Source organism: Moschus berezovskii, chromosome 16, assembly GCF_049115385.1.
Source record: "Moschus berezovskii isolate FMDL1 chromosome 16, NW_MosBer_1.0, whole genome shotgun sequence".
Lineage (NCBI taxonomy): Eukaryota > Metazoa > Chordata > Mammalia > Artiodactyla > Moschidae > Moschus > Moschus berezovskii.
In genome coordinates, this window is record NC_142475.1 from 52,707,160 (window position 1) to 52,722,415 (window position 15,256).

At 44.2% G+C, this 15,256-nt stretch overlaps 1 protein-coding gene across 1 annotated transcript in view; it reads right to left on the minus strand.

Moving 5' to 3' along the window:
- The window catches only part of FBXO32 (F-box protein 32), a 37,114-nt gene that overhangs the window by 14,166 nt on the left and 7,692 nt on the right, over positions 1-15,256 (minus strand). Inside the window, exons 4-5 of the mRNA XM_055431681.2 lie at positions 14,301-14,393; positions 673-766 (exon numbers count right to left, since the gene is read on the minus strand). Coding sequence (XP_055287656.1) covers positions 673-766; positions 14,301-14,393 — 187 coding nt within the window. The remainder of the gene's footprint in view (positions 1-672; positions 767-14,300; positions 14,394-15,256) is intronic.

The following is a 15,256-nucleotide window of genomic DNA, read 5'->3' on the forward strand; positions in this document are numbered from 1 at the left end:
ACTTGGCTAAGCTTCTGCACTCGAGGGTATGGGGTAGAGTTTCCATTATCTAGGTCCCTCTTTGTTCTCTTCTCTCCATTTTCTACAAAGACTGTTTCTCTTTTCACTGGTCCCGCCAGCTCCATGGGCTCACGTGATCTGAAAGTAGTGTCTCTTGCCCAGCAGTGATGTGTCTTTCAGATGATCAGTGGTGGAAGCGTGGGTCTAGGGGTCAGGAACTTGGATTCCCATCCAGTCTGGCTGCCTCTTTGTGTGATTGTGGATAAACCACTCTTTCTCTCATATATACAATGAGTCAGTGGAGCCAGAGACGTCAAGCTTTTTCTAGCTCAGAGAGTCTGTGAATCTGTCCTGCCTTGCACCCTGCTCACTTTTCTAGGAATGTGGAATCTAGAGGTTTGGTAGCCAAGGGTGGGACATGTGCCTCCACTGAGAAGCCTGAGAGGCAGATCCCAATACAAGGACAGGATGGTGACTGTCTCACCCTTTGTCATGCTCACGGATGGCCCTCCTTTCTCACCTGGAATCTGGCACCCATGAAATGCATCTGGAGTCATTCATTTCCATCCACTCACATTCCCTTAAATCCAGTGACATGTCCACTGCATTGGAAAATCCATCTGCCCGGCCCCAGGCCTATAAAAAGGGGTGAGAGAGTGGGAAAGAGCTCACCTTTCAGGACCACTTTTTCCAAAATGTTCATGAAGTTCTTCTGGGCGATGCCACTCAGGGATGTGAGCTGTGACTTTGCTATCAGTTCCAACAGCTGTGGATAAAAATAGAAGTTGCAAGGCTTAGACTACAGAGATATTTTTCTCCTTTAATCTTCACTTTTGAGTCACGTGACAGACACGTAGATATGGATTGACGGGGAGAGATAAATGGCAGACAGGGCCACAATGCAATAAAAAGCAGATGCTCCGAGTGAAAGACAAATGGGGGTAATTCAAAACCTCGCATCAGGCTGAATATTTAATTGCTTTTTTTCTTTTAAATATAAAGAGCTTGGCTTCAGTCAGGGCTAATTCATTCTAATTGTCCTACTTCAACAAGTGAAGCTGAGGTTTTCCAAGGGGAACAAAACCTCCCATGACCTGTGATGTAGGAGTTCTATATAATCACTCCCAGAGGGAGTTCTACCCTGACTTGAACTTCTCCCCATTGGCTAGGACTGCTCTCAAGGCACCAAAAAGCTCAAGTTCAGCAGTGATGTGTACTTTTCAAGGAAGTGGCAATTTTTATCCAGATATCTCCTGCTTATGCAGTGTTCAATAAACATGTCCATTAATTAGAATCTTTCATCATGCTTAACACTTTGTAGAAAGATGCCAGTGCATGACTGAATCCCTCTGCTGTCCACCTGAAACTGTCACAATATTTTTAATTGACTATGTGTGTACATGTGTGTTAAGTTGCTTCAGTCGCGTCTGACTCTTTGGTGACTCTGTGGACTGTAGCCCACCAGGATCCTCTTTTGATGGGATGCTCCAGGCAGGAATACTGGAGTGGGTTGTCATGCCCTTTTCCAGGGGATCTTCCTGACCTAGGGATTAAACACACATCTCCTGCGGCTCTTGCATTGCAAGCGGATTCTTTACCACTGAGCTACTGGGGAAGCCCCATAATTGGCTATACTCCAATATAAAATAAAAAAATATATATATATGACATAGTAAAATTCTAATAAAAACTTGTAGAGTGAAAAAAAAGAAAGAAGCTAGTAACAGGAAAAGAGACTTTCAGGGATGTAGAGTGTATACATATCTTTCTACCTAGAGGTTAGGATCCTCATAGTTCTTAAAATTATGTGCAAGTCTTGTTTTGATCACTTATTAGCTCTGTGACTCTGGGCAAATTCCTGAAGTTCTTGGTGCCCCAAGTTTCTTCATCTGTACTTGTAACACTAGAGTCTTCAAGATTGGTGAGAGTGTTAAATGAGGAAACACACATAAAGCCCTTAGCAGAGTACTTGGCATAAATTAGGTAGAAAATAGAAGTTGGTTGGTTTATTGTGGGAGTATGGTCCATTCCCACCACCCATGTCATCACTAAACAAAAAGAAACAAAAATAATAATTTAAGTTTGTGTACCCTCAGCATAATCATTCTTTCCTTCAAAAGCAAAATTCTTCCAGATATGGCAAAATTTTTTTTTAAATAAAAAATTTTGTCATTGAAAAAAATGAAAATTTAGACTGAAATGGGGTCTCAGTGATCATACAGTTCAACCCAGTTAACAAATGAGCAAAATGAGGTTCGAGAGACTGAACTTCACCAACTATAACACAAAGAATGAAAGGGATCAGCAGGATCTTCTTAACACACTTCATGTTTTCACAGTTAGTGAACAAAAGAGGTCAATATAAAGGGAAAGTAATTAATTGCACCCGGAACCCCACCAGGCAAAGGAAAACTGACTAGTCTCACAGCCAGTCAATTAGATTTAGAGAACCAAGACTCCCCTTTATGTTAAAGCTTGAGTCTCTGCTCCTAGGAAACTTTCCGAAGAAGTTTCATCTCCCGGGCCAGGCCCCAGCCCAACTTCACTTCAGGTCAGTAATCACCAACTATGACACTGTGCTGGGTGCTGGAATCTAGGCTGAGGGAACTAGCAAAGTGACATTTAAAAAATTGGGCTGCAGAGAAGAATTGAAACTTTTGGATCAAAGCCCCAGGCAATTCAAAGAACCTCTGCTTCCAAGGCATTTGTTTAAAAATTTTGTCCCCATGAAGCTCCTTATGAGCCTGTCGAACCATGCACAGACTTTTAATTTTCTGAAAATAATTTTGCTCGAAGTTAAAAATATACTCGGACCACCTGATGCTAAGAGCCAACTCATTGGGAAAGACCCTGATCATGGGAAAGACTGAGGGCAAAAGGAGAGGAGGGCGGCAGAGGATAAGATGGTTGGATGGCATCACCAACTCAATGGACTTGAACTTGGGTGAATTCCAGGAGGTGGTGAGGAACACGGAGGCCTGGTGTGCCGTAGTCCATGGGGTCATAAAGAGTCAGACACGACTTGGTGACTGAACAACATCAACAACAAGACCCCCAATCCTTCCCTGCCTAGCTTAGGTATCTCTCACACGTGCTGGGAGAGATGCCATCTTTGGGCTGGGGGAGGATGGTGAAGAAAGGCTGGTTTGCTAAGATCCGTACTGGAGATCCAAGGCTGGATGTCAGGAACTGACCAAATGCCCATGAGGAGAGGAAAGAAGTCAACACATCAGCAGAGGCCGTGTCCCCGGGGGGTGACCAGACTAGATGTCCTCTGCATGTCCAGTTCAGCTCGGTCACCAACCAATACATGACAGTCAAGAGAGGAGTGGAAAATGGCACAAAGGGACTGGCCAAACTTTTCATTTATCTCCCTGACCAACAACAACATTCAGAAGGCCAAGACCACGGTCTATTAATACCCTAAGCCTCACATGACCAGCACAAAGCAAGATGAAAGAAAACACCAGTCTTGAGGTGGCTCTGGGAAGGGCAGTCGGCTGTGAGCCATGACTCATCACGGGGTAGGAGGTAGGGCAGGAGGAGGGTAGGCAGAACTCTGCCTGAAATCCATCCAAAAGCCCCATTCCATGTGACTGCCATCTCACGAGGACGTCAGCTTCAATCTTGTCTAAAATTGCACCAATCCCAAGAACACAAAATTCTCAAGGCTATGACTGTGCATTTGAGGGGAAACAAGAAAAACCCTTTGGCCTGACTGAGATGATCTTTGACTAAGGAAAAGCAGCAAGATAGAGCAGCAAAAATCAGTCAATTGGCAGAAGAATAACATGTCAACCACCCTCTGTTTATTCCTGTGTCAAAAGAAAGTCCTTCTTTTCACTGCCAGGCAGCCTCGGGGTCACGCGAGAACCCTGGAATAGAAGGAGACCGGATGCTCTAGCTGGGTGACCTTTGCAGCTGTCAATCACTTAGCAAGTGTTTTCTGCATGTCAATTCTGTTCTAGTGTTGTGGTAGGTGACATGGATTAAGACACACTATCCCTAGACTCGGGGGCGGGGGGCGGTTACCGTCTAGTTTGTGATGTAAGTCATTTTACCTTCCAGCACCTCAGTTTCTTCATTTCTGAAGTGGACATAAAAAAGAAAAAAGACTACCTGGGACTTCCCTGGTGGCCCAGCAGTTAAGAATCTGCCTGCCAATGTAGGGGATACGGGTTCAATCCTTAGTTCAGGAAAATCCCACAAGCCTCAGAGCAACTAAGCCCATGTGCCACAACTACTGAAGCCCGGGAGCCTAGAGCCTGTGCTCTGCAACAAGAGAAGCTACTGCAATGGGAAGCCTGCACAGTGCAACTAGAAAGTAGCCCCTCTTTCCGCAACTAGAGAAAGCTTGTATGCAGCAACAAAGATCCAGAGCAACCAAAAATAAATAAATAACTTAAAAAAAAAGATTACCTACTTCACAGGGCTGTAATGAGAATTAAATAAGATCAGTATATAGAAACCAAATACAGGGCATCATTATGTATTATTTCTTTCCCTTCCACATCCCAATATTTTAGTGAAGTTTAAAGTTGATTATCAAGGGTTATCATTTCCATAAAGCTTTTTCTGTAAAGGGATAGATAGTAAATATTTTTGCCTTTGAGAGCCATAAAGTCTCTATTGCAACTACTTAACTCAGCAATGATAGTACAAAAGCAGCCCTGGACAGTATGTAAATGAATAGGTGTGGCTGTGTTCCAATAAAACTTTATTTATAAAAACAGACATGGGAGGCAGATTCGGCTTCTTGGGCTACAGTCTGTCAATTTCTGATAGAGTATAGAGTTTGATATATATTTATCACAGAGTTCAAGAGTGAGGGCTCTAGAGCCAAACTGCTGGCCTCTGATTCCCTAGCTTTAAAATGTACACGGTAACAGTACCTTCTTTAGAATTGCTGTGAAGATTAAATGCATCCATAAAGCACTTAGAACAGTGCCTGATACCAAAAATATACTCAATAAATTATTATCATTTGTTTTTATCATAGCACAGAGAATATTACTAGGTAAAATTACTGCCAGGGAAGGCATAGTGAATTAGTAGGGTAAAGTACAGCTGGTTTAAAGACCTTTAGAATTGCTGTATTTCAATTTTATATATTGTCAACCAAATGCTTAAATTCTTTCAAATTCTCAGAGTCCCTTCTGTCATTTTTATTATAGTTCTGATACATTTAATAGCTTCTTGTCTGATGATAAAAGTTAATGTTGATACATTCTGTGACTCACATAGTTGCATCTACCATGAAGTCTTATTTTGTTAACACTAACGGGTGGTTACCAAATGCCAGTGACTGTGCTCAGTACTTTACATGTGTGATCTTATTTCACCTTCAATGGCAACCCAATGAAGTGGGTTCAACACTAGTCAAAAGAGGATTCTGTGGCCCTGAGAAATTATGCCACTCATCTAAAGACATACAGCTGTAGCAAGTGGAGGACCCAGAACTTGGGCCCAGATATGTCTAACAGAGAACATATTTGTTTATTTCTTTAACTTTTTGGCTATGCCAGGTGGCATGTGGGATTTTAGTTCCCCGACCAGGGACTGAACCTGTGCCTCTTGAAGTGGAAGCGCTGAGTCTTAACCACTGGACTGCCAGGGAAGTCCTGAGAACAGGTTTTTCTGATAGTTTAAGGACTTCAGTTTCTTAAGGCTAATCAAATTTGCATCTAGGGCCAAACTTTAAAAATAGTAGTGATATCATGTATTGCTATGGTCTAGGAAACAGAGTCTGAAAACCTTATATCAATATTACCCTGTGATAGGTAATCAGCTTGTAACATTAAGGAACAAATAATATCCAGAAAGGGTTAATAACATGTTTGTGTGTGTTATTTGCTCTGTCATGTCCGACTCTTTGTGACCCCATGGACAGTAGCCCACCAGGCTCCTCCATCCATGTGATTCTCCAGGCAAGAATACTGGAGCGGGTTGCCACGCCCTTCTCCAAACAACACATTTGTGTATGGTATGTGTTAGGTGCTCAGTCGTGATAAGGCAATCTGTGTATGTGTGAAAGTTGCTCAGTCATGTCTGACTCTTTGTGACCCCATGGACTATACAGTCCATGGAATTCTCCAGGCAAGAATACTGGAGTGAGTAGCCTTTCCCTTCTCCAGGGGATGGTCCCAACCCTGGGATCAAACCCAGGTCTCCCACATTGCTGGCAGATTCTTTACCAGTTGAGCCACAAGGGAAACCCAAGAATACTGGAGTGGGTAGCCTATCCCTTCCCCAGCAGATCTTCCCAACCCAGGAATCAAACCAGGGTCTCCTGCATTGCAGGCGGATTCTTTACCAACTGAGCTATCAGGGAAGCCAATAGCTTTAGGTAAATCACATAGGTCTACTTTCCACGTCAGTATAATTCTACAGATCCAGGACCAGTACTGTATGAAGCTAGTAGCAAGGAGGACAGAATTGATTAATTTTACTTGTGTCAAGGGAGCTGTGTGCCTAGGAATATAGAGCTGTATCTAGCAATTTATTTACCAAGATGACTTAGCCAGTTGGATTCTTTGCCTTTGGCCACAAGAGAAAAAGCAGAGGAAAAGGGACTATTTGCAAATGACTGTTTGTTTTCTGCTGGGCAAATTTTAGTCCAGGTGCCAGTAATTTGTGGCCGTGTTTAAAGAGAGACAGGGCGGGGTGGGGGTGAGAAGAGGGTTCTAATTCCAGGCTATCATTACCGCGGGGCTGCCTGGGGATCCAGTAGGATCCTCAGTGACTAGCTGTGCAGTAACAGGACCAGTTTTGGGCTCCTGGAGGAAGGGTTGGTGGTTACCGCGTGCCGAAACCACATCCTGCCCTTCGGCTTTGACTCATGCTCGTCTTAGACACACTGAGAAGAAAAATCTAGTTGCAAGCAACATCCTACAGCCAGTATCAGCATGGATGCCAACCACAGCTTGAAGGGGTGTGTGGAAGATGGATGGGCAGAAAAGAGACTGCCCTCATAGCTCACTTTGCCTGCAGAAAAAGTAGGGTTCTATTGTCTCTTCCGTTTGGTTCATCATAGCATTCAAGACTTTTAAAAATAAATTTGCTCAAGTCACTTCTCTCCGCGAAACCCTCAAATGCCTTCCCTTGGCCCTTAGAAAAAGATCCAGCCTCCTGACCAGGACTGGCTGGGTCCTCCCTGACCTGGTGCTCACTCCCTGTCAAGCGTCACCGCGCCCAGTCCTTCCCCGGCTCACTCTGCTCTGGCGCCACAGCCGCCTCTGGTTCCCTGAACCAGCTCCTAGCTCGTTCCCGCCTCCCAGGCTCTGTCCCGGCCACATCTTCACGGGCAGCTCCACTCAGGTCTCGGTTACGATGATGCCTGCTGAGAGCTCAGAGGCCCTTTCTGGACCCCAGGTCTTACTGTGGTTTCATCATTCATCATTCCATTTGCGCACGTCTGAGTGATCTTGCTTACTTGCTTGCTGACTGTCTAATCAGAAGAGAAACCTCAAGACAGAAAGGGTTGTTTTGTTTACCACTCTGCCCCAACCCGCTGGAGAAGACTCTTGAGAGTCCCTTGGACGGCAAGGAGATCAAACCAGTCAATCCTAAAGGAAATCGACCCTGAATACTCACTGAAAGGACTGATGCTGAAGCTCCAATACTTTGCCACCTGATACAAAGAGCTGGCTCATTAGAAAAGACCCTGATGCTGGGAAAGATTGAAGGCAAAAGGAGAAGCGGGCAACAGAGGATGAGACGGATGGATGGCATCACTGACTCAATGGACAGGAGTTTGAGCAAACGCATGGAGATAGTGAAGGACAGGGAAGCCTGGGGTGCTGTAGTTCACTGGGTTGCAGGGAGTTGGACACAACTTAGTGACTGACAACAACTACCCCAACCTGGCACATGGCAGGCACTCAACTATATATATATATTTAACACATCTGTCTTTTAGACTCAAGGAGAGGTATAGCTAGAGGGGCCCTGGGGACAACAGTTTATGCATATTCCCTCCTGCTATAGAAAAGGGGGCTCAGGGGGGCCAAATGACATGATCAACAGTAGATGGTATGGACTGTCAGACTGGCATTCATATGGGGTCTGTTCCCAGACTGATGCATTGCTTATAATGCAAACACGTCACTAACACTTTCCAGGAAGGCAAGCAGCTGAGATTTAAAGGAACACTAGGCAGCTGGGGCTTCAGAAGCACAAACAGAAAGAGCAGCTACTTGCCTTGTTGGTCTGAGGTTAGCCAAGCAGCATGCATACCCAAACATACTCTGTCTTGCATAGAATATTGTTAAAAATGTAATTCATCCCTAAGTTCCTCCTTTTCCTATGACAGTAGGCACTGAGGTTTAAAGGACATGCATGTCTGGTTAGAAAACCTGCCAAAGGATTCTCAAAGGTAGGAAAAAACTTTAAGAAGCTTGGAGAAGCCCCTGCCGCTTCTCCCATGCTCAGTACCCAAGCTGGGTGCCCATAGGGAAATTATGTCTTCTGCAATAAATCTTTGGTTATATCAGGCAGTGCCTCTATGTACTTCCAAGACCCTTATTTATTCAATGGACAACCTAGATTAGAACCTGGAAAGTTTTGTCCTGACTTTGAGCCTGAACACTGACAGGTTGGAAGAGGGAGCATTTTGGCTACATTAATAATCTCCAGGCATGTCAAGATTGGGTAAATATTATTTGCAAGTGAAACATCTCTCTAACTGAGGGCCAAGTTTATACAAATCAATTGTATTCTCAGCTGAGAGCAACTTGCCTCTCTGTCTTCTATCCCAGAAAATTCTGAACTTAGAGTGTTCCCTGTTGCATCGATCTGAGCACCTCTGTTTGCCACAATGAGCCTGCTGAAATCAGGCTCCCTGTCTACTCACCTCTTCACTCCCACCCTAGGACTGTTACCAGGTTCACTGTCACACTGCCTGTGGCCCCTGGCCCACAATCACTCTCCATTTCTCTTTTTTCCATCTCCAGTTTGGGGCTCATGCCATTTGTCTCTGCAAAGCCTTCTACTGTCTCTCCACCTGGCCAAATCCTGGCCTTCCTTCAAGGAAGGAGACTCTCAGGTTCAACCTCTTCCAAGAATCTGCCTCCAGTGTTTCTCCATCTCCAAAGTGGGATGTGAAAGAAAATCAGGTAGAAAAATCATAAAAAAGTCAATCTCTATATTTTATTTCATGTTTAATTTCTATTTTCATGTATTTTCTAATGCCTAATTACCATCCTAGGGATGACAATAGTCACAGCAACAAGAGACTGTTCAAAGGCATTTCAAGGGATTAAACTCAATTTAATTTTGTAGCAACAGGGCAGGAGGTACCATTATTAGCACCGTTTAGAGGTATATGGGGCTTCCCAGGTGGCTCAGTGGATAAAGAATCCACCTGCAATGCAGGAGATGCAGGAGACATGGGCTCACTCCCTGGGTTGGGAAAAATCCCCAGGAGGAAGGCATGAATCCACTCCAGTATTCTTGCTAGGAGAATCCCGGGAATAGAGGAGCCTGGTGGGCTCTGGTCCACAGGGGAGCAAAGAATTGTACATGACTGAAGCAACTGAGCATGCATGCATGCATCTGTATATGATTTACACATGAATTTATGAATATATATAAATTGAGAATATGTGCTTAAATTATTAATGTACTGTCAGGTGTCCATGGTAAAAAACACCACTGTTCTGGTCTTTCAGCCTTCCTCCATTTTTGGGGGTGCCCCCACTTCAGTGGGTACCCCCTATTCTGCAAGTACTCTAACTTTTATCATCATGTGGGTACCCCCACTTCTTCAGGTAGCCCCCTACTTCTGCATGTACTCCTCCAATTCCGTGGTCATACCCTCAAGGTCTATGAGTGTCCCCCACTTCTGAGGGCACCTAGAAATTGCACGATCTCCTTGCCTAAATGCTTAGGACGACTGAGAAAGCTAGGAATTCTGAGACGCAGCACAGTTTGGTAAAATTGCCAGCACCCTAATCAGCATTCACTTTAAGATTAGCTCGGGACCCTCACTGCTAATACCCTATAGTGGATTCTCCCAGTTCCCACCCACTTCCGCCATCATTTTCAAATGGGCTTAGGGCTCTGCTCCTTTGATTTTGTTGCCATTGGGAGAGCTGGCCTCCTTCCCTCCATCTCGGTTTCTCAGTCTTGAAGGAAAAAGATACCACCAGTTTTAAGACCCAGGGGGCAGGACTTGAACTTTAAGCAAAGGAAGGCTGTACACCACCAGATTAATCCAAGGTCACTTGGGCAGAGGGACCCGGTGCAGGGCCCAGCTGCCTGCACACATCATGACCCACCAGGGGCTTGGCAACAGCACGCCCTTTAATTGAAGGCATTGGGTTTAAATTTGAGTTATCATCGTGCCATATTTCAGCCTTTCGTTTGCCAAACCGCCAGTCAACTTAAACTAAAACATGTTTTGGAAAAAGATTTTTAGGGGGTGGTAAGAACTCAGTAACTTGCTGGAAACATTCAAATGGACTGTAATGCAGAAAAAAATGAAAATGTGCATCGGTTTAGGTTGTGGATGTTCTCTGTGGCAGAGGAACAGAGTGTGGTTGCAAACTTTTTGTTGGTCCTTCCCCAACTCTTGCACACAAGGGGCAATTCATTAAGGTCATGTATGCATGCATGCTAAATTGCTTCAGTTGTGTCCGACTCTGTGTATCCCTATGGACTACAGCCTGCCAGGCTCCTCTGTCCATGGGATTCTCCAGGCAAGAATACTGGAGTGGGTTGCCATGCCCTCCTCCAGGGGATCTTTCCAACCCAAGGACTGAACCTGCATTTCTTATGTCTCCTGCATTGTCAGGTGGGTTCTTTACCACTAGCACCACTGCCACCTGGGAATCCCCTTCAGGATTAAGGTCAGGAAATTGCTATTCAAGGTTCTTCCTGGTCTAAAGATAGCATCTAGAGTTACCAGGTACTTGGCCACATTCTCATGCCATAGAGAGAGCTGGGAGGACCAAAGATCATTCTGGCATTAAAGTGTTAAAGCCCTCTCTTGCACTCATGCCTCAGTGTGTCTTTTTAAAAACTTATGATGTAAAATATAAGTTGGGCTCCCAAGTGGTTTCTGGGCTGGTTGGCAAACTTGAAAACACACTAGCATCAACCAGTGGCTAAACTTAAGTAGCAATGCCAGGGTACCACCTTCAGCTGATGAACTCAAATGCCCTAGAGGTGGGCTTCCTAGAGAAAAAAGCTTCACAGGTGATTCTAATGTGCAACTGTGTATCTTCTGAAGACCTACTTTGCTGGACTTTCTGTGCCCTGGATGGGTTAATCAGCGCTTGTGTTTTCCTGGTTACAGTTCTAACCCCACCATTGGCCCATCTCCTGGAATCTTCACCGGCTCCCCAGGGGAATTTCCAAAATGTGTTGGTCTTGAGGCATGGTGTAAACCCATTTTCGAAAAAGTGACCTTTCATAAGTGGGTAAGTTGCTGCTTTTAGAGATTTTAAACCATCTTTAAAAGCCACAGTTAAAACTGTGTTTAAGCCATTGGTGGTATGGGGAGAAGTGGGTAGAGGCAATGAGTGTAGCCTAAAGCCAATTAAACAAAGGTACAGAGGTTATAGAAAAACCTCTCCAATTTATCATCAAATTTCTGATTCCTAAAGTTCCACAAAATTTTCATGCTATCTGATAAAAATCATAACATTGAGATAGGAGTGCTGGCCATCTTTTTCATTCTCTCTGCCTGTCTCTTTTATGGAGATTGACAGCCAGTATGAACACAATACATTTTTAAAAATGTACTTTGTCTTTAAAGAGGTTAAACAAATTTGAAGGCTTCAAAGTTGATTCTTCTGGTACTGAGAAATCATTGTAGTATTAAGAAACCATTAGGCCAAAGCAGTAAGATGAGGATAAAACACTGGCAAGCTACTTTGCAAAGTTGCTTTAAGGATAAGAAGACTATTTGAGAACAACTTAAGTGTCTTAAGTTCCTTAGAAGAAAACCCTCAAAATGTGGTGCCTATCATTAAAATGTTTTAAGCTCTTTATAAAAATAACATTTCTCAAATTACAGAGGACTCTAACAGTGAAGAGGAAAAAAAGATGATTCTTTCCAAAATAGATATTTCCACCCTCTTTCTGAACCTAATAACAGAAAGCATTTAATAGTTTCTTTAACTTCAAGATTAGGAGATTGTGCTCATACTGTTAGACACAAGTTCTTCATGCTGAGTTTTAATCAAGAGCAAAGGGCATGATTCCCCAGGTATTTTTTTTTTAAGTAGAAAAACATTTTTTTTTTTTTAAAATCAACCGAATTGAAAAGGTCTTTCCAGGAGAATAAACAATAATTTTTTAAACACACAAGATTTAATAGTCAACTAGTCTAAAAATTAAGTCTGGAAAAGCTTACCAATTATAAAATCTTGTCATTATAATCAAAAATATTAATTGAATTCCCAGAAATAAAATTGCCTTGTGTGATCAATTAGAGTTGACTCTTATAAACAGTAATTTTGATAGGTAGGTAATAACAAATATTAGTAGCTGACTTTGACTAACATATTCCGGTCTGCAGAAAATTTCCATGTATGTTATTGAGTTTCACAGCTACTCCGTGAAGTTAGGTTATTCTAAGTCCTTCTTACATTTGGGAACGTAAGGGTGAAACAACGTGAAAGAAGTGGAGCTGAGATCTGACCGCAGGCCATTTCACTTTCAGGCCTTTGCTTACGTGGAGCTCCTCCTTGTAGCAGCTAAAGAGTGTGTACTTCAATTGCCGGTTTCAGATTTGGGTAGCTTTGTGATCTTGGACAGGTCATTTTACTTCTCTGTACCTCTCTGTTTATGTAAACAGAGAATAAAAGTACCTACACTTTACACGGTTAATGGAAGGCTAAGAGGTATTAGTGAACACAATTGCTTGAAATAGATCTCCACAATTCAACTCCTTTGATCCTTTGCTTTATCTTATTTCTTGGGAAAAGGAGAATAGGTAGAAAGGAGAACCATCTAAAAATTAACCATACGCTGATCAGTTTGGGATCAAGACATCAGATCTGGGAGACTGGAAACTATTCACCTTCTTAGGTCTTCCTGGGCCTGACTCCAACCAGCCTGCGCTGAGCTGTGGGCCGAAATGACCTCCCAGAGTCAGCAGAGTCACACTGAGTGACATGAACATTTCATCAGGAAGGTCTCCATTGGTTATCCCTTTTGGTCTGGAATAAGGGTCCATCTGAAGAGCAGACAGATCTGATCATGGGCTCAGCTCAGAGCTTCTAACCTACAAAAGGTCTCTGTGTGTGTGTGTCTGTGTGTGTGCTCAGCTCAGAGCTTCTAACCTATAAGAGGCCTGTGTGTTTGTGTGTTTTAAAATCAGGTCAGTTGGGACAGCCAGGCCTGTATCTGCCCAGATGACAGGTGAACGATCCAGGCCTCAAGGGGGCTTGAATGTCATCGCTCTGGCTGAGCCTTTGCAATCATCTGACTCATTGACACAGCACTGAGAAGCACAACAACTCAGGAAAAAGAAAATAAAAACCCGACCGACCAACACCCATAGAGGGTAAACTGCCTCCTACTTCTGATCCTAAAACCCAAACAGCTGCTACCTCCTGGATGGAACTGCTGACAACACACGGGAGCTTAGGGGTAAAAACAGCCGCTGAGCAATTAAAAAGAATCCTTGACTTGAAGGTCATAGTTAGGCTTAACTTGTTTTACTACCTTCGTCATTAATATTTTGCTAAAGCTCATTAATTTTTTTTCCCCAACGCAGGGTTTAAAATAGGAAGAAACTGACCCAAGCAGGTAGTTTCAGGCCTGCAGTGAACCTGTCATCACGTGGCAGTGGAGGGGTGGGAGAAGGGAGTTAGGGAAACAAGGTTCCAATGTGCCTGAACACCCAGCTTTGAGGCTTAAACCAAAAATGTCTTAAGTTCACTCAGAGTCAGCTAAAGTTGGGCAAGGAGGAAGGCCAGTGAGAAAGACCAGAGGGGCGTAAATTTTTAAAAACAAGCCAAGGTGCTTTACAACTTGTTTTCGGCTAAATTCTCTTTGGCTAATGTTGCTGCCGGAGCCCCTGCTGCCTGCCCCGTGGCTCATGTGAGGGATTATGGTGGTCCCTGTCTGGGGGCGCCAATCACAGGGACGTCCTAACAGGGTCCATATGGAACCGGAAGCCCATCTGGGAGGGGGAAGTTGAGGAGTCCATTTTCTGCTTTCCTCAAGGTGCCCAGGGTCCCAAAAAGTTACTTTTATTCTTATCATGCAGGGGTGGGGGTGGGGGCTACTTCAAGACAAGCTAAAGAGACACTTCAACTTGAGAGTCTGGGTAATCTACAGAGACTTACCCGTACAACGTAGTTAAATCTTCTGGAATCCAGAATGGCAGTTGAGAAGTCCAGCCTGTTGAAAGCTTCCCCCAGAGTGCAATATCCATGGCGCTGAATGTGAAAACAGGGGGTGCAGAGGTCACATTCTAGAATGATCTGCCGGGACTCTGCCGACCAGCTGGGTGGCTGTCTCAGGTAACCTGCTCCTTTCCTGCACCATGATCAGCTCTTTCTGGGAAACACAACCCCCCTACCCCTCACCCCCGTGAGCCACAAAGATGGGTGGTTCAGCAGGCAGTTGCTTTAGTCAGTGACTGAAGTCATGACGTGTACCCTGTGGGGCCTTGTCCTCCGCATGCACTTGCTTGTTGAGGAAGGGTTGGGAGATGGATATGTGATGTATGTTGATCACGGGAACACACTTCTGGGGGGAGAATTAACCCCGCGTGTGTTAGCTCTGCTGCCACCCTGCCTCACGTCTCTAGGGCTTTTCTCACTGTGATCATCAGAAGCGTTTTTAAGGCTTCACGAAGGAGTCAGAGAAGTTTTGGTCTTTCCCCTGTGAATGCACAAGGCACTGATGGTGGAAAACGCTGACTCACAGCCCCAGCTCTACTCCTAGTACCTGGGTGGTCTCGGGTATATCACTGTCCCCACCTCAGGGCCTCAAATCACAGAGGGAACTAGTTTTCCAAGGTCTCTGACAGTGATAGAAATTCTATCAATCTGCCATGCAAATTTAGATATTATAACGTCGTGTTCTCTTTTGCATCTTGTTTGTGCAGTGTTGCACCAGGCAGGCACAAAAACTTCTGCTGTATTTAGTAAATAAACCTCCAGGGCTAAAATGAACCGAGTTGAAGTCTAAAAGTGATGTTAGAACAAAAGGGATGCACTGTCCTGAGGGAAAGGCTGGAACTTTATAACAGTACATTTGAGATGGGAATATTCACCTCCATAAAGCACTTTACAGT